This window comes from Gadus chalcogrammus, chromosome 5, assembly GCF_026213295.1.
Source record: "Gadus chalcogrammus isolate NIFS_2021 chromosome 5, NIFS_Gcha_1.0, whole genome shotgun sequence".
NCBI classification, from domain to species: Eukaryota; Metazoa; Chordata; class Actinopteri; order Gadiformes; family Gadidae; genus Gadus; species Gadus chalcogrammus.
Window position 1 is genome coordinate 18453857 of NC_079416.1, and position 19125 is coordinate 18472981.

General features: G+C 46.0%; 2 protein-coding genes across 2 annotated transcripts; one reads left to right on the top strand and one right to left on the bottom strand.

Moving 5' to 3' along the window:
• Positions 1-113: 113 nt before the first annotated feature.
• LOC130382619 (inositol-3-phosphate synthase 1-B-like) lies at positions 114-18202 on the bottom strand. The gene is made up of 12 exons (XM_056590471.1): positions 18119-18202; positions 10814-10863; positions 10503-10625; positions 8724-8885; positions 5698-5827; positions 5011-5204; positions 4293-4442; positions 3804-4019; positions 3322-3486; positions 2397-2510; positions 1744-1961; positions 114-1213 (listed from the first exon to the last, which is right to left on the bottom strand). The coding sequence occupies exons 3-12, from the start codon at positions 10614-10616 to the stop codon at positions 1000-1002; spliced, it is 1677 nt and encodes a 558-aa protein (XP_056446446.1). The 5' UTR covers positions 10617-10625; positions 10814-10863; positions 18119-18202; the 3' UTR covers positions 114-999.
• On the top strand, positions 16677-19037 carry LOC130382622 (receptor-transporting protein 4-like). The gene is made up of 3 exons (XM_056590476.1): positions 16677-17872; positions 18138-18303; positions 18646-19037. Exons 1-3 carry the CDS (start codon positions 17857-17859, stop codon positions 18992-18994), a joined length of 531 nt encoding a protein of 176 aa, XP_056446451.1. The 5' UTR covers positions 16677-17856; the 3' UTR covers positions 18995-19037.
• The last annotated feature ends 88 nt before the right edge of the window (positions 19038-19125 follow it).

A 19125-nucleotide genomic window follows, 5' to 3' on the forward strand; every position in this document is an offset into this window, starting at 1 on the left:
TAACTCTGTTTTGTCTTGTTTTTGTTTTATTTATTTCTTATTGCTTATGTTTATTTATTTATTTAATTTTTCCACAATGTCTTGTTTTTAAAAAAATGTATAATGACTATATGCTATGTAAGGTGACCTTGGGTGTCTTGAAAGGCGCCTCTAAATTAAATGTATTATTATTATTATTATGAAAATTTACACACATATCCTTTTTCCTGAAGCTAGGATGAACACGTATGAGTAATGGTCAGTAAATAATGTGTTATACAATAAGGCTCGGACAAAAACCATACCATCTCCTGAATCTTAAATCAGGGGGTGCACAACTTGACAGAATGGATTTGACGTTTTATGTTTTGGTTGACTCATTTTCGTCTCCTTTTATGCAGTAAACCATGTGTGACTATGTGTGTGTTACTAGTCATAAACCTGCCAAGCTTGACCTTTAACCAGTATGAGACAGTGGCCAGTAGCATTGGAAAATAACACAATGAGATGCAACAGGTTAGTGGACATCTTTATTCTCCCGTGAATCGGCTTCTTTGTTATTCTACAAACAGTGTGAAAGTTTACAGTTTCAGCTCATAGACCGGCTCATTTCGCAATCACCCACTTTCATAACTGAATACAAAATTCATAACAATGAAATACAATTGACCTCGCCAGCAGCGGAAACAAAAATATGAGAACTAAAACTCGTAACCACAACACGTACGCCTCTCTCTACATCAGTGGTCCTCAAAACCTTTTATACAATCATTATGATAGATGTTATAAAATGTAACAAAATACAGTACTGTAGGCCTGTGGCCGTATTCAGCTATGCACTGCTCACGCAGGAGGCACATGTAACAAATGTATACCAACAACCTTTTTAGAAAAGGTCAAATTATTATAAAAAAATTATAAGACTAAGGAGAAGGCTGCGTCTTCTGTGTTAAGATGACGTTTGAGACGCGATGGTCTCTTTTTTTTTTTTTACCAGTTTGAGAACCACTGCTCTACATGTTATATTTCTACGTCGTTGTCCCAGCCTTCCCCGTTGGCGTGAGCTACTTTGACATGAACTCCGTTTCCATTGGTGGCATGCAGGGCCTTCCCCTTATGGAAGGCGGCTGCTTTGGTCCCATTGGCCAAGCCTTTGGTGAGTTGAGGAAGGAACCCTGTCTGCAGCTTGTACTCCAGCTGCATGTTGCTCTGAGGGGGGAGGCCCAGGCAGGCTCTGAAACACACACACACACACACACACACACACACACACACACACACACACACACACACACACACACACACACACACACACACACACACACACACACACACACATACACACACACACAGTGAATAAACTCGCAGTCGTGATGCATGGCACCAGCCTCCCAAATCCGTGACAACATTTTTCTCTCTAGCCTCTTTGTACGGGCATGTCGGGTCACCACTGTCCTAAGGTCATGCAACTAGTAGAAAGGTCGGGAGCCAGTAAAGGTCATAGGTCAACATCCTGAGCTAAGACATGTCCCCTGAATTAGAAATGTACGCGTAGTTGATTCGGTGTTTTTTGTGTTGTTTTTACAACTGTAGGGTTACGATAGAAGCGTAAGAACCAAAGCAATTCCCGCGAGCGTGAGCCTGCAGTGAGAAGTGTACAGAGCAGACGACAACAATGGATTCATTGAGATCCCTTTTAAATGAGATCCTCCGGAGGATCCCACATGCGGTGGATCCCCGTTGTGATCCCGTCGTGTGCCCCACCTCATGATGTTCTCGATGGCGGCACGCTGGCGGAAGAAGGCGTTGACCAGCGGGGCCCCTGGGGGCATCAGGGGGGCCTTGCAGAAGAAGGACAGCAGGGCCAGCACGCTGTGGAAGGACTGGAAGTCCTGCTCCCCCGGCGCTCGAACCCGCACCCTCTGGCACAGCTCCGTCATCATTACCAGGTCCAGGATGATGGGGCTGGCCAGCAGGGAGTCCTGGGGGGGGGGGGGGGTAAAGAGAGAGAGAGAGAGAGAGAGAGAGAGAGATTGATTGAGCTTGATTGAGCTGAGCCTGGATGGGTGGGCCGGGGCAGGGTCTTATGATGGATGGGGTTGACTCATTTTATGGTCAGCTTGGGGTGGGGTCCATTGATTGGCTCATTGTATGGTCAGTTTAGGACAGGGTCCTATAGGATTGGCTCATGGTGTGGTCAGTTTAGGGCGGGGTCCAATATGATTGGCTCATTGTATGGTCAGTTTAGGACAGGGTCCTATAGGATTGGCTCATGGTGTGGTCAGTTTAGGGCGGGGTCCAATATGATTGGCTCATTGTATGGTCAGTTTAGGACAGGGTCCTATAGGATTGGCTCATGGTATGGTCAGTTTAGGGCAGGGTAAACCACTTGGCAGACATCCTACCAGTATACTGACCTCACAGGTGTTGTGGAGTGCGATGGTGTTGTGGCCTCCCATCATGATCTCTGAGCTGTATTCATCCATGGCCCGTTTACTGTCTCCGACGTAGGGAACGTACTTAATCACCACCTGGAGCAACACAGAACCACACGTCCTATAACCCAGGCTGAACACACACATCACACACAGACAGCCACTTTCACACACACACACACACACACACACACACACACACACACACACACACACACACACACACACACACACACACACACACACACACACACACACACACACACACACACACACAAACTCACACCCTCACTCACCCCCACAGACCAAGACACACACACACACACACCAACTCACACAAAAGCACACACACACACCCACTCATAAAGACGCACACACAGACACACTCACACAGACACACACCCATTTATGTTATATTTATTTACACAAAAAAACAAGCAACCCAGGGGTCAAGGAGGACTAACAGTGGCGCCAAAGTAAACAAAATGAAATAATAACCCACCCCCCCCCCCCCTTGACAGGTGCTAAGCACCCAAAAATACAGCGGGTGGTGCACACTCTAATCTAGGGTTGCAACAACAGGTGAACCTACGTGATGCAAGATGTAGAACCCAGGTTATCCTACTGTCCTCACTTGCTCCCCAAAAACCTCCGCCACAGACACACCTAAGTGGCACACCCAGAACAGACATACCGACGTACAGACACACCCAGCCAGACACACCCACACACAGACACATCCACTCACTCAAACGCACACACACACACACCCACTTACACAGACACACACACACAGATACACCCACTCACACACACACACACACACACACACACACACACACACACACACACACACACACACACACACACACACAACCACTCACACACCCACACGGGGCCCACTCACACAGTGGTCGGGCTTCTCCCCGGGCCCGAACAGGATGGGGTTGGACTGGACCATGTCGTCCACCACGTTGCTCTTGGAGATCTCCTTGGAGCGGAACTGCTGCGGCGCCGACAGGTTCATGCCGTCGTTGTTGCCAAGGTGATTGTAACTGACGATGCAGGTGGGCTGTCATGGGAGGAGATACGGTTAGCCCGGGCAGATGGTGGGACACTTTGTGAGGGGGTGAGGGGGCATCTGGCTCTGTGGGGAGTGTGGACCATAGGGATGGAATACAGAATTGATATACCCCGCTCCTTCATTCCTCCCCTTCCCACCTTGCTTCCTTTCCTTCTTACCTTGATGCCTTCATTACATGACTGAATATTTTTTCCTCCCCTTCTCCCCTTGATGCCTTCATTCCATGACTACATCTTCCTTCCTTCCTCCCCTTCTCTTCTTGATGCCTTCATTCCATGACTACATCTTCCTTCCTTCCTCCTCACCTTGATACCGGCGCTAACCAGGAAGTCCACAAGCACCGACTTGATCTTCGTCTGTCCCGACTTGAAGTCGTCCCCGCCGATGAAGACCCCTTTCTGCACCGCCAGCTCCACTGCCCCGGGGACGAAGGTGTTCTGGGGGGCGCCGTTGATGTAGGCGCAGCCCTCCAGGATGCTGGCCACTGCGAACAGCGTGGAGGGGGACACCTCCCCGCCTCGCTGGGGGGCGGAGAGCAGACTTTAAGACAGTGTTTGACATGTGGAGGGGGGGGGGACACCTCCCGCAGACATGGGGAGCCAAGACCAGAGCTTAATGCAGTGTATGATATCAGGTTTGGGGACAACTCCCCGTACCACCGTGGAACAGAGACCCGACGAGCTGAGTGTCTGTGGTGCCATTGGCCAGGGTTACCCCTGGGATTTATCCTTCAGACCTTCAGTGTCACTCCACCGGGGCGATCTGCTGGTGGATGAACCCCCGGTCGGACTCACCTGAATGGTGGCCAGCAGGTTCTCTGCCGTGTCGTTCACGCCGGGGGTGAGGTCACAGAAGCGCTCCGTGTTGGCGGTCCACAGCACAATCACCTTGTCCACGCCGCTGGACTGCCAGAAGTCCCTGATGTCGGCCCGGATCTGCTCCACCTGGACAGTAAGGGCTCCTTCAGTAAGCTGCTCCTCTACCAACAACACGGCATGAACACAGTGAGGGAAAGACTATCTGGCACATCGTAGCTACACGGTTAAAATTTTAAGATTTTGTGCGTGCGTGCGTGTGTGCGTGAGTGCATGTTTGCGGGTCTGAGGTCGTAGCATAAGCTCAATGATTGGCATGTGATGTCACCGTTATATAGAAGTGAGATCCTTCAGCTACCATCCACTTAGAAGGCGTCCGATGTTTATCGTCCGAGTGTGGGGGTACTGATGCTTAGATTGATTTCGGACATTCCAGCAGAAACCTCCGCTGCTTGAGCCTGAGAAATGCTTAGAAATGAAGCTTGCGTGGACGCACTGATGCTGCGACCAATAGAAGAGCTCACCTCCTGGGAGCTACCTGAGTCAGTTAGCATCACACTGGTGAGAGATCTAGTTAATGGGTGGTCCATGCGGTAGCGGCGCTACGGCCCAGACGGGTCACTGTGGGAATGTGTTGGTTGGTTAAAGTTCCTGATGGTGGTTGGCTGAGGGAACATCTCGAAGAGACCAACGTTACCTGTTCTGCGATGGTGCCTGACAGGACGTTGTCAGCTCTGCTCTCCTGGTTTGCAGCAATGAATTCTGGGATGAAGATGGAGGGGCGGGGTTTCAGGCTGCTCATGTGGGGGCGGAGCTCCTCCTGCAGTGACCAATCAAGGACTTGGGCTCGTTCCATTGCCCGCCCTAAATCCATTGATGAAATGTCCCAGCCTGACCAACACACACACACACACACACACGCAAACAGATTAACAAAGGGAATGCTGGCCTGGTTGTATTAAATACGGATCTCTTTGAGTCTCAGTGCGGAGTACTGGGTCTGATGACTGTTGCCTGAACAATGCTTCTATCTATCTTCAGATCCGTCCCCTGTGTAACATCTGAAACAATCTTCAGTGATCTGATCTCATCCAGTGTAGTGCCACGTTGGAATTCAGGAGAGAGAGAGTCTGCGTCCCAACAACAGAAGGCTCTCCAGCCGTCTCCGCCTAGGTGAGGGTCCTAACTGCCTGGGGTCAAGGGTCAACCCTCTTACCTGTCCTTATCTATCCCTGTCTCTCTCGCTCTACTTCTGTCTCCCTGTCTCTATCTCCCCCCCTATCGCTCGGTCTCTCTCCCTGTCTGCGTCTCTCTCTCTCTCTCCTTCTGTCTCTCTCTCTGGAGGGGGGAGGGCAGAGATTGGACGGTGTAGGATCAGGCATACCATCAAAGATGATATCATCAGGGTGCACCATGGGTAAAAGGTCACGGAACGGCACGTGGACCTCCCCTTCGGGCGCCATTCCTAAGCTCACGGTGGACGACTGGAAGAGTGAGCCGAAGTAGTTGGCCCTCTGGGGAGGCAAAGAAATTCCGTCGTTAGACAATTTCTTCATTTCGTCCATGTTTGTTTATCTTGATTTTACTATTTTCTTTTATATATTACATCACATATAATCATTTACTATGCATATTTTTTGCCATCTATTTTTTAAAGCTCCATCCTATTGTCAGATGCATTTGTTGACTTGTAGGACTTTCGGCATTGCACATTACACAGAAAAATAGCCAATTAAGCGACTCATTTCACTTGACCAATTGAATGATTGAATGACAATTGATGTGTTTGAATGACAGGGGAGCATGCATTGTATCATATGTTTATTTAGATTTGGGTATTTTTTTTTCATTTCAATTGATGGTTCAAAATTAAAATTATGTCCTGATTCATATCTCATTGTATTTACTGGGTTGTTTCTGTTACGTAAAACAAAACATGAACAAGAAGAGACCAACTGCCAGAAGGAATGCCCATATAAGGTATGATGCTCTCTGTAAGAACTAGAGTTAAGAACTCAATGGTCTGCTAGATCTGTGATCCATCTCTGTATGAACTAGAGTTAAGAACTTAAGGGTCTACTAGATCTGTCAGCACATGAAGCTCTTAATGAGGGGTCTTCTGTGCTGATCCGAGGAGGGGAGAGTATATTTAGTAGGAATGAAGAGGCTGAGCGAGCGTGCGTGTGTGTGTAAGAGAGATAGAGACTAGGGGCCCTATTTTAACAGTCTGAAATGCAAGTGAGCAGCGCCAAGCACAAGTAGCTTTGTGGGCAGTTCTACGGCGATGTGGATAGTTTACCGACGCGAAAAATGACTCTTGCGCCCGGCGTATATCTAAAAAGGGTTGGTCTGAAGTAGCCTAATTATCCATAGGTGCGGTTTGGGCGTAACGTGCAATAAACTAATGAGAGTGCCAGCTCCCATCCCCTTTAAGAGCCATGAGCGCATTTAAATCTGACAAGTTCATATTTTGACAGCGCGTCTGAAGTCTCCGATGAGACAGATGCACATGAATTTCAAACTTCAAATGGCTCAGTTTATGGCCAAATAATATGGCCTAATTCACACATGGAATAAGGTTTTCTTCCACAACTTCAGAAATACTCAGTCCTCAAATAAATGTTGGCAAAGAAAACGTATATGCGTTAACTGTGGTTCTATTTAATGATATACGCAATACATTATAAACATAGTTTCTTATCAGTATTGTATAAATTATCGTTATCGACTTGTGTTCCTAATATGCATGTGTCCCCCTGTTAATATGCTTTTCCATGGACTGTATTATGCGTTACGTGTTTAGTTTGCGTGTGTTTAAACAGATGGACGCAGGCACGCGCACCCGCGCGTGCGTGTGTGTCACACATACGCACACGCGCCCCCCCCATGTACATGTTTTCTCACGATCAAATACTCATCAATCCTAAAAGTTATGGGCATGTACACGATGTCTGTGTCAAGAAAATATGTGTTTGCTGTACGGTGTTTGCAGATGCATTGATTTAAAAGTACAACTTATTGCCGCTGTATCAGCTGTTCTTTCCCAAATAATTTACCAAGAATGTGTGGCTAGATAGATGACAGAAGCAAAGTGTATGCGCGAGGTGCACGAGCAACATTATGTGCCCTGCAAATAGCATCTGAACAACGCGCCATTGACTTTAAACCAGGCAACTTGGAAGTGTCCAAGTTGCCCATCTTGACATAAAATATATGTTCTAGGGATGGGCGTGAGGAATCGATTACTCAAGTACTCCTCGTTACAAATGAACTCAGTTGGTGGACAGGCAAACTCGAGTTTGCATATATAAAATTTTCTGAAGCAAATGTATCAATTTTCTGTGCGTCGCCACTAACGCATGCCGTGGGCACAAAGCAAATGAAATGTATCAAATTTCTGTTTGGCGCGTTGCCGTGTGCAGGCACGCCAGAATTCAAAAAGTTAAGAGATGGCGGTTAAAGCAAAGCGCAGCGAAGAATTGAAATACTAGATCAGAAATAGGAGATCATAAGGTGAAATGTAAAATATGCCAAGCGAAATCGAGCTACCAGAGTACTACAAGTACTATGCGGCAACATATGCTCCTGAAACACAACGGTGAGTTCGGGAAAGCAGACCCGCAGCAACCAAGTGTGTCGGCTATTTTCACCACCGCAAGACGCATCTGTGATCCCGGCCGTGTAGAGAAGATCACAACGCTGAGTATTTCCATAGTCCATTTGCTGCCGCTTTATTTGCAGCTTTAAATTATTCGCAATGGTTAGGCTACTTGTTTCGTTTTAGCTTTTTTTAAACCGTTACAGGCCTTGGTTCGACGTGATTTAAATTGTGAGACGCATATTTATTTTTGTAAGGAAAATCTGTTTTGAACGTTTGCAAAAATAAATAATGAATACTCTGATAACTCTGACTGTTTTGATGGAGAATAAGCATTACATGTTTGGTTGTTAAAGTTGCCGTTCATCATTAGGCCTATACCTGCTGCAGATGCGTTGCATTCTAAAAATAGATTTGATTAAACGAGTACTCGAGTGATCCTCGAGGAATTCCTTCGAGAGTGAGACACTCGAGTTTGGAATGTACTACTCGTGCCCATCCCTAATATGTTCCCATTTCCAGTGTGCCCTCACCTATGCTGTAAAAAATAGAATTGACAGATTGAAACAAGATTCAGCATGTCTCTCCCAAAAAAACACTTGATAACTGACAACTTTGAAACTTCGCCTTAAAAAAATGCACAAAATGGTAAAATGGAAAATGTTAAATTAATATCTAAAGCAATGTACAGATATGTATACAGCTGTAATAATCAACAACTCGATTTTGTGTTCGTTTGACGCTGAAATCGAAATCGCGATCAAAATTGGATTAATCCCCCGGCCCCAGGGGGTATGGGGGTCTTTTTTTACCTTCTCCCCGGTCTTGGTGGTCCAGCTGAGCCCCATCCGGTTGGCCAGGACGGCGGCGGTGACGGTGCTGCCGTTGTTGCCGCCCCACCCGACCAGCATCACCCCCACCCGGGGCACGGTCCTCTCCGTCCGGAAGGTCATCTCATGGGTGCCGGGGGAGACCTGAGCCAAGGGGGTGGGGAGACAGAAGCTGTGAAGTCTGTGAGTGTGCATACTTGTGTCCACGTGTGTGTGTGTGTGTGTGTGTGTGTGTGTGTGTGTGTGTGTGTGTGTGTGTGTGTGTGTGTGTGTGTGTGTGTGTGTGTGTGTGTGTGTGTGTGTGTGTGTGTGTGTGTGTGTGTGTGTGTGTGTGTGTGTGTGTGTGTGTTGACTGAGTCCCTGAAAGAAGGCCAGGGGATGTTTGAAAAGAATTCTAGAAAGTGCTTGGAAACCCTACAGATGTCCCCCCCCCACACACACACACTTTGACTAATTATTGGCCGCTGACAGCTGATTGGGTCCTAACGGGTCGTCTGTCTTCGCTGATCGGCTCGTTTAGCCAACACAGGGTGGGGGGTTTGGGGGGGGGGGGGGTCATTAGCATTGTTTAGTCTCATAAAAAACGTCAGACAAGTTCCTATTGAAGTGAACGGGGCGCTATTAAACCTTCCCTCACTGATCCTCTGTGTCGTAACAGGACTTATGACCCGAGGGCTTAGACAAGGGAAGTACAACTGTTCTCAAAAGAAGGAACATTCCGTCCAGAGAAGGAACTAAACCCTCAGGCACTGCTGTGTCAAAACAACACTATTATATTATGATACAATGAATCTACGCCCCTCAGACTCATGTTAATCATAGGGTGTACCCAACTTGGCTGAACGCTTAGAAAGGGTATAGTCTATAATACCCGACGTTTAAGTTTCAAATAGTTTGCCAGTAATTTGATAATTGCACTTAAACAACATGAACATTTTCGTATTTGCGTAAAATAGCATCATTTGGAATAACTAAATCTAATGCATCAACTATTTTATTTCGCTAATTCTTCAAAAAGACTGTGGAATGCTCTCCCTGACCATCTAAGGGCCCCACAGACTGTGGATTCTTTAAAAAAAGGCCTAAAAACCCATCTTTTTAGAAAAGCCTTTGGCTAAACTGCTATTTATTTATATTTATATTTTTTAATTTTTTTTGTTGTATTTTTCTCTTTTCTTTTAATGTGCATTGTAGCACTTTGAGATCATTGAATTGATATAAAGTGCGGTATAAATAAAATGTATTATTATTATTATCCTATGACTTTCAGATGCTATAATGGGACACAGATGTGCTTTTGCTCATGCGCAGCTTCTTTTAAAATGCGTAGCAGGCAGTGACGCAGTTTGATTTAAAAGTTTAAAACTGTTTTGGGTGAACAATTGGTTGACTATCGACTTCCTGCAGAGAGGGTTTCCCTGTTATAGCGCAAACTAGCATCAGGTTTTTATACATCTATAGATGATGGGGCAGATCATCCGCTATCCCCTGGTTTAGACTACATCCAGCCCGGTGTCGCAGTTTAGAATAGGAGGCGAGAGGGGTTGGGTTTCAACGCATCCATGGGCAGTAGTAATTCCGGTCTGTTCTATCTGGTATTAGGCGCAGACGACCACCAATACATGGATTTAACGGCTAAATATACAAAGCAAACACAATATCATGTATCTGCCGAGACACAAATCTGATCTGCGCCATCAAGGCAGCAGATCGACTACCGTGAATACTCGGTATTACCGGGGAAGTAAAGGATGTCCTTACCGTGATGGTGCTCCCCTCCCGGCGTACCGCGGTGGTCTGGTAAGAGTACTGAGACTCTATGTGCGTATCGCTGTACTTCACATTGGGACTGTCGATGGTAATGATACCTGGCATCGTTGCGGTCTAAAAGCAAAGAGAAAGACATAAGCAAGAGAGGCAAACGTTAACGACGTCGTCAGTCGTCATTACTATAAATGACGACTACTAGTACGATAACATTAAGAGCAATTGGAGGTCGGCATGTAGGAAGAGCACGATCTATAAACTCCACGCACGGCACAAAAGCGAAATAGAAAGGGAACTTCACTCACTTTCTGGTGTGAAGGTCTGCTCGGTTTGCAGGTGACTGGCGGTAGGGAGCCTGATGGGAGTACCACCAGAGTACCACTTACATAAGAGGCAGGGCGTGCATGACGCGAGGAGACAGGGCATTAGGGAAATCCCCCAGGTCTTTGTCTCGACAAATGTAGGCCATGTGTACCGCGTGTGTAACGCGTGTGTAACGCGTGTGTAACGCGTGTGTAACACACAAACACAAAGGGACGTCCTTAGGGGGGGGGGGGGGGGGGGGTAAATTAGGATGATTACAGGGGCGCATCACTGATGGGGGCGCCCCATCAGTGATGCGCCATTCACATGATATCCATTAGCCTACCTATCTACAAAAAACCTACATTATTTTTACAAGTCGAGCGGACTATTTAATATCTCCCGTATGCAGGCGTTGCCAAGCAACGTGGCCTTCATAGGGTCAACGTCTTTCCTAGGTGTAAATTAACACTTTTTAACCTACACCCTCCAGCCAATCAGAATCGAGTATTCACCCAGACCATGGTATGATTAAGCAATAGATCACGCCAGGCTGTGGTATGTGCTCACCATGTTCGCAGGAGCGTGCTGGCACCACATCTATTGGGGTAAAAGGCATGATGATACATGATATTTTTTATACAATATGCAGATTCTATCCATTTATGAATTAACACGGTCGGCTATTTTTTGCCAGCACGCCACCCTAGCCATATTATGAGCAACCGTGTTCCCCTTGGCTGTTATTTGAATTCCTCGTAGGAGTTTATAATAATACACTAATCGCCTTGGGTGTAATACACCGCTCTCGCTCGATTCGTTTTGCATAAGGGTGAGTCAAATGACGCGATAAACTCCCCTTTTATGTGAACGCGCATTGAACCTAAAGCAGAAAACCTGGTCAACTAATTTAATCTAAAGTGAGCGTTGTGGTACCATTTAACTCTGATTGCGAGTTGCGTCTCTGTCGAGCCAGGTTTTCCCCAAGAAAGCCTGGGTATGTTCAGCGAGGTTCGTGGTATACCCCTGGATAGATGAGCAACGTTTGCTTCAGTCCACTGCTGGTAGACTGATCTATCCAGCACAGATCTAGGTGGACACGCCCACTAGTGATGTCTTATGGGGCAGATTTTCGAAACGGCTTGTAAGGCTGATCACACTCACACCTGGTGGTAAAATATGTCCCCTTTAATTGTTGTGAATCCTGATATTAAAAAGGGTTATGCAGTGACCTCTAGCGGCTGGAAGTGTGTATTGGTGATCAACTCTTGTCTATTCTTTACACCCTAATCAGGGTATGTCGATATTGGCGTCACTAGGCGGTTTTATTCGGGGCTATTGCCCCGGATATTATTTAATTAGCCACGATTATAATTCTTGGGGAAAAAAAATAAAAATAATAATATATAGACTATATTTTTCAATATTTATTGGTATATTTACAGGTAAGTAAATGTAAAAAAAAAAGTAAATATGGAATGCATCAATTCAATTCAATTCAGTCTAGAAGTGATGAATTGATTCTAGTCACTAATGGTAGTTCTGTTATTTTGAAAGAAACATGGGGATTCCAAGGACATCTCAAAATAAAGTAGCCTAGTCCTTCATAGATAGTCGTTCTGGCAAGAGAATAAACAGTTTAAAAACATAACCAGACTGTTTATCAAGTGAATTAACCTATCCTATCCCCAGTCAGATCCATACATATATATATATATATATATATATATATATATATATATATATATATATATATATACTATATTATATATTGGGGCAACCCGGCCCGGGCCAATTAAGGAGATGCAGAGCATCTGAGGAACAGGTGGAGAAGCAGGGCTTAAATAGCCCGCTTCTCAACTCATTCGGGGCTCTCCCAGCCATGTTGCTCCTGTACAGAGAGACCGGTCCTCGTGGGTGAAGGGATTCCACCCACGAAGGATGGGACCGTTGATTCCTCCCAGGTTTTTACGTTCTTTTGTGTTTCTTCAGCAAGAGACTTTGTTTGAGTTTGGAATAAAACATGCCTTTTTGGTTTTTCCCCACGAAATGGTGTCCTGTTTGGGAGGAGGTGGTTCGCTCACCGTGCCGGGTTGCCACAATATATATGTAGTGGTATGAGGCACCACTGCTACTTAGACACAGGCTTCTGTTTTACTACGCCCTCTCCGGCTCGTTCCCCAATCATATTTTGTGTTGAGGGGATAAAAGTAGGCTGTGCCCTTCCTCCTAACCTCTCGCTTCCTGCCCTTCCTCCTGACCTCTCGCTTCCTGCCTCTTCGGCCCGTTCGCTTCCGGGTCGTTGCCCTCGCCGCTCACTTCAGAGCACAAATCTGCCGAGATCCTCATCGCGATCGGGGCAATATATTGGGGTCGTTTACCGCCGCTGACCAGAGCATAGTCTGCTTGTCGCATGGTGCGTGGTGGCTGTCTCGCCTGCTACGCCGATCCTCTTCACTCCTCTCCCTCTTTAGAAGGGATGCAAAATAACCGGACTGAGAACCGGGGTTATGAACACTAAACCGAGAGAGCTGAGCAATCATGGTTATTTAAGTCACTAATACGTTGTCATTGCTGCTGCTTCGCTGCCGCTTCCGCCGACTTGGTTCGGGGCTCTGTCTGCTGTCCCTGGTCGGCTTGCCTCCTGCTGTTAACCCTGTGTCCCGCTGCTGCTGTGCGTGGTGCGGTGTGTGCTAGGGCTGGGATAAACGATTATTTTTTAAACGATTCATCTAGCGATTATTTTTTCGATGCATCGATTAATCTAACGATTCATTTTTTCAGTCCGATTCGATTTCGATTCGATGCCTTTAAATTCCAAAATAAAAGTTCAAAGTAATGCAATTCTACGGTGCTCGGTCATCTGCAGCTGCTACCAGGTGGCGCCTCTTCAGGTGCTGGTGAATTGCCGTGGTGCTAGAATGGAAAGTCATCTCCATTTTGCAAAGACGACATATCACGGAATCGTTTCCTTTTACATTAAATAATTCCCATACTTAGAGGAACGAGTGCGTGGTGCCTTGCACTTATGAAAGTCTGGGGAGCCACTCGCGTTGCTACTACGCTCCGGCGCCGCCCATTTTTTTTTATTATTTTATTTTTTTTATCGGCGCGCATTTTTCGCGTCAACATAATTTATGCGTCGACGTAATCGATTACGTCGACGCGTCGTCCCAGCCCTAGTGTGTGCGTGTGTGGCTGCCGCACGGTTGGGCCGCTGCGAGCTCCGCCGGGACTCACCCCTGGTTTGGACTGTTTGTGCGTGTGTGTGTTTTTTAGAGTTAACCTCATAAGGTGTGCCTCATCTCATCTCATCTTCATCCGCTTATCCGGGGTCGGGTCGCGGGGGGAGCAGCTAAAGCAGGGGGCCCCAGACTTCCCTTTCCCGGGCCACATTGACCAGCTCTGACGGGGGGATCCCGAGGCGTTCCCAGGCCAGTGTTGAGATGTAATCTCTCCACCTAGTCCTGGGTCTTTCCCGAGGTCTCCTCCCCACCGGACGTGCCTGAAACACCTCCCAAGGGAGGCGCCCAGTGGGCATCCTTACCAGATGCCCGAACCACCTCAGCTGACTCGTTTCTAAGTAAAGGAACAGCGGCTCTAATCCGAGCTCCTCACGGATGGCTGAGCTTCTCACCCTTTCCCTAAGGGAGACGCCAGCCACCCTTCTGAGAAAACTCATCTCGGCCGCATGTACCCGCGATCTCGTCCTTTCGGTTACCACCCAACGCTCATGGCCATAGGTGAGGATAGGAACGAAGATCGACCGATAGATCGAGGGCTTTGCCTTGCGGCTCAGCTCTCTTTTAGTTACAACGGTGCGGGAAAGAGAGCGCAATACCGCCCCCGCTGCTCCAATTCTCCGGCCAATCTCACGCTCCATCGTACCCTCAATCGTGAACAAGACCCAGAGGTACTTAAAGTCCTTCACTTGGGCTAAGGACTCATTTCCTACCCGGAGTAAGCAATCCACCGGTTTCCTGCTAAGAGTCATGGCCTCAGATTTAGCGGTGCTGATCCTCATCCCAGCCGCTTCACACTCGGCCGCAAGCCGATCCAGTGAGTGCTGAAGTTCACAGGCCGATGATCCAATGAGGACCACATCATCTGCAAAAAGCAGTGACGAGATCCTCAGACCACCGAACTGCAACCCCTCCCCACCAGGACTACGCCTCGATATCCTGTCCATGTATATCACAAAAAGGATTGGTGACAAGGCGCAGCCCTGGCGGAGACCAGCACCCACCGAGAACGAAACTGAATGGCGAGAACGAAACTGAAGGCGTATGACCGGGTCCCCCAGATCCACAAAACACATGTAGACTGGATGGGCATACTCCCAGGCCCCCTCCAGGATCCTTGCGAGAGTGAAAAGCTGGTCCGTAGTTCCACGTCCGGGGCGAAAACCGCATTGTTCCTCTTCAATCTGAGGTTCGACGATCGGCTGAACCCTCCTTTCCAGCACCTTGGAGTAAACTTTACCAGGGAGGCTGAGAAGTGTGATACCCCGGTAATTGGCACATACTCTCTGGTCCCCCTTTTTGAACAGGGGAACCACCACCCCGGTTTGCCACTCCTTTGGCACTGTACCCGACTCCCACGCAATGTTGAATAGGCGTGTCAACCATGACAGCCCCTCAACACCCAGAGCCTTTAGCATTTCTGGATGGATCTACTGCGGAGATGTTTGACTACCTCAGTGACCTCCACCAGGAAAATAGACGATGAAACACCATCAACTCGAGCTCTGCCTCCAACATAGAGGGCGTGTTATTCGGATTCAGGAGTTCCTCAAAGTGTTCCTCCCAAAGTCCGACGACCTCCTCAGTTGAGGTCAACAGAGTCCCCTCCTTACTGTACACAGCTTGGATGGTTCCCTGTTTCCCCCTCCTGAGGTGCCGGATAGTCTTCCAGAAACACTTCGGTGCCGACCGAAAGTCCTTTTCCATGGCCTCTCCGAACTTCTCCCACACCCTAAGGTGTGCCGTCGTTGTTTATTTAATTTCCATTTGGAAGGGGAACTTCTCAATCTGAGCCCTTGTTTATTTTTGTTCAAAACATATGTAATGGTTACTTGTTGAGTTGATATCTCTGGCCAGAGACTCTTTAATTTTCTTACTTTCTTTAATTGTGATTGATTTTTGGTTACTGCAAATTAATACTCTTTATTTTATTGATTGATTTTTCAGCAGTTGGTTTGTTATGTGATATTGTTTGTGTGTCAGTTGTGAGCCCTCCTAACTGTGCCTCTTTCTCGTAGAGCTGAAGGCCGACGGTGGTGGCGGTGGTCCCCCTGGGTAGTGGTGGTGATCCCTTGTGTGCTTGTGCTTCGTTTAAGATTTTATTTGTGTGTACTTCACGTTTTTGCTGTGTGTGTGGGGTGCTCTCGTTTCTTTTGGATATCACTTTCCCCTTCCTCCAGCCGGTAAGCCTCAGCTTGTACCCACTTCCTTCTCCAGTTTGGCTTACTTTTCTTTTTTTATCTTTTTGTGCCAAACCGTGTTCATTATAATAAAGTGTTTTCTGTTATTCTTGAACTCCGTCTCCCGCCCTCCCTGATTGAACGAACCTGAGTGTACTTTTGTCAGAGGTGACAATCATAGTAATAGTGTACAGGTCCTCGTGCCCTAACCCAAGGTGGAGTTGTCGGTTACAAAGAAGATACTCTGATATACATTAGTAAATCCTCCTCGTGTCGCCACAAACTTGGCGTTGACGGCAGGATAGAAGATACTCTGATATACATTAGTAAATCCTTCTTGTGTCGCCACATATATATATATATATATAATATATATCTGTCTAACTTGTATTCATTTTACTCTGAAATAACTTGAATGGAACTTTAGATGTTTGGGGATAAGCAGCACAGCAGTCAGATAGCTATTTAAAGCTATATAAACTACATGTTTTGTTTATTTAGGCAAAGTATTATGAAAAAATGTGCATGCACATTAAAGCATGCAAAAAATCGCACCCTTTACGCACGCATTTTCATTTTCCCTCTGGGCTAAGCCCCGGATGTTCATGAAACCCAGAAACGTGCCATCGACTAAAGACAAGCGCATCATCAGAAATTCAAGGCACACCTTCAAGCCCGAAGCCTGATATGCGTTAAGTTATTGTTATTACACGAACAGCAACGTACACCCCCCCTTAAAAAAGGCCTATTTTCTTCCAATGTGTCACCAAGAAAAAAAGCTATAGAAACACACCATCTTACTTTGCCTTTGGATTTGTTGCCTTACATAGGCTATTCTTTTTTTTAATTGGCTACTACAGAAACATTAATCATTTTGCACCACTTTGTTATTACACAAATAGGTTACCGCACATTTTGCGTGGTAGTGTTGTTGATTTTGTAAATAGGAATTGAAAGTGAAACCAAGTTCAATTTCGTTTTCCCTCCCTCTGATAGACGACAGTATAAACAATAAAGACTAGGCTATATATTACATCATCAGCCACACGTATTCACTACACGAACAACAACGTACACCCCCCTTAAAAAAGGCCTATTTTCTTCCAATGTGTCACCCAGAAAAAAAGCTATAGAATCACACCATCTTACTTTGCCTTTGGATTTGTTGCCTTACATAGGCTATTAATTTTTTTAATTGGCTACTACAGAAACATTAATTATTTTGCACAACTTTGTTATTACACAAATAGGTTACCGCACATTTTGCGTGGAAGTGTTGTTGATTTTGTAAATAGGAATTGAAAGTGAAACCATGTCAATTTCGTTTTCCCTCCCGTTTTGATTGTTATAATAGTTTCTATGAAAATGTCTTAAAGATAATGAGATAAGTGATAAGATATAAATAAATAAGACATGTGTAAGTAAGTAAGATAAGTGAAAGACAATAAATGCATGGTGTGGGTCCGGGGAAATGCTAAGTTTCGTTTTCCAGACCTCATAGATAAGGCAGTATAAAACACCGTGGCAGGACTGACCGAAATATATCCAACATAGACTACCGAGCCGTCGTGATACTTTTATGCCTACTGCATTCCCGAAGATATTCTATCGATCAGCCGCGATATGTCTAGGCCTACAGGTAAGCTTCAATAAAGAAACAATTATGGGACTTTTTGTTATTTCTTTATAATTCTTTATCATTTTTGTTTTTTGTTATTTTTTATTAACATTATCCTTAATACAGCTTATTTATAGCCTATACTTTCAACAATGCCATCTAGATAATATTATGAGGTCTTGACTATTGTTTATAGACTTAGGCCTATATAAATCGCACCGTATTCAAGTAGGCGACCAAAGTCAATGACATTGTTCTCTCCTGTACCTTTTACACTTCGACAAAGACTGGAACCCGTCCTTGTGGAAAGATTGCTTTGAAGGGCTGTTAGATCAGGAGCTGGATCATGGAGATGAGTGGACTCTGGGCTTCAACTACAGACAGACGGACGAAGTGAGCATGCAGGAGCGCAAGAGAGATTGGAAGGTTGGCAAACTATGCGCCTACGGAGGGTAAGTTAAGTGGTAATGATATAAAACACGTTAACCAGAAACCAAACATCATAAGCAGAATTAGACTAGCAATGAAATGGCGCTTGTTTATTTATTCATCGTTATGCAAATTGCTAAAGGCTATGACGTCTTGTGGTGAATTCTGGTACTGCAAATAAGAAAATTGTACTGCAAATTTGAGGAGATTATAACCTGTCACAAATCGGTCTTATTTTGATCTGGTAGGCCTACCGATCATCCGACTGGTGTGACTTTAAACAAATAAACAAAAATAGAACAAATACCAGAGTAGTGAAAAATCGTCTGTAAGGCATAACTAATTGACTTAAATGATTCCCCCAGTTTTCGATGTGGTCGTTGCTCCAAGACTTGGTGGTCGGCCAAGGTCACGTTGGTGTTTAGGTACCGCCTCCGGAAAACTGCTGAAAAAGGGACGGTGATCATGCGGCCTTACGGACAATCTTGTCTGTCCTGCCATGATGATCAGGATATTTTCTACATGGCGGGGTTTTCCGAAGACGTAGTGGACCGCACACTGCTACAGTTATTTAAGAAGATCCGGAAAAACTGTTATGGAGAAGAGCAAGATGGGAGTGACGTTCCAGTCTGTGACATCGTGAGGAAGACCAAACCCCACAAGAAGGAACTCTGTGAGGCCTGCCATCAGGGTATCTGTTGCTTGGAGGAATAAAAAGTGTTTGTATGTGTATGTGTGTGTGTGTGTGTGTGTGTGTGTGTGGGGCGGGGGGGGGGGTATATTTATGTTGTTTTTCAGCTTGAGAATCCTTGCCAAGTCAAATATCTTCACAAACCACCAGGGGA

Excerpts from the sequence above, each read along its gene's own strand:
- LOC130382619 (XM_056590471.1), bottom strand. The coding sequence starts at position 10,616 with ATGCCAGGTATCATTACCATCGACAGTCCCAATGTGAAGTACAGCGAT. Across the intron at positions 4,020-4,292 it reads ACCTGCTGGCCACCATTCAG|CGAGGCGGGGAGGTGTCCCC; the intron begins GTGAGTCCGACC and ends TCCGCCCCCCAG. Across the intron at positions 1,962-2,396 it reads CACTCCACAACACCTGTGAG|GACTCCCTGCTGGCCAGCCC; the intron begins GTCAGTATACTG and ends CCCCCCCCCCAG.
- LOC130382622 (XM_056590476.1), top strand. Across the intron at positions 18,304-18,645 it reads AAACTATGCGCCTACGGAGG|TTTTCGATGTGGTCGTTGCT; the intron begins GTAAGTTAAGTG and ends TGATTCCCCCAG.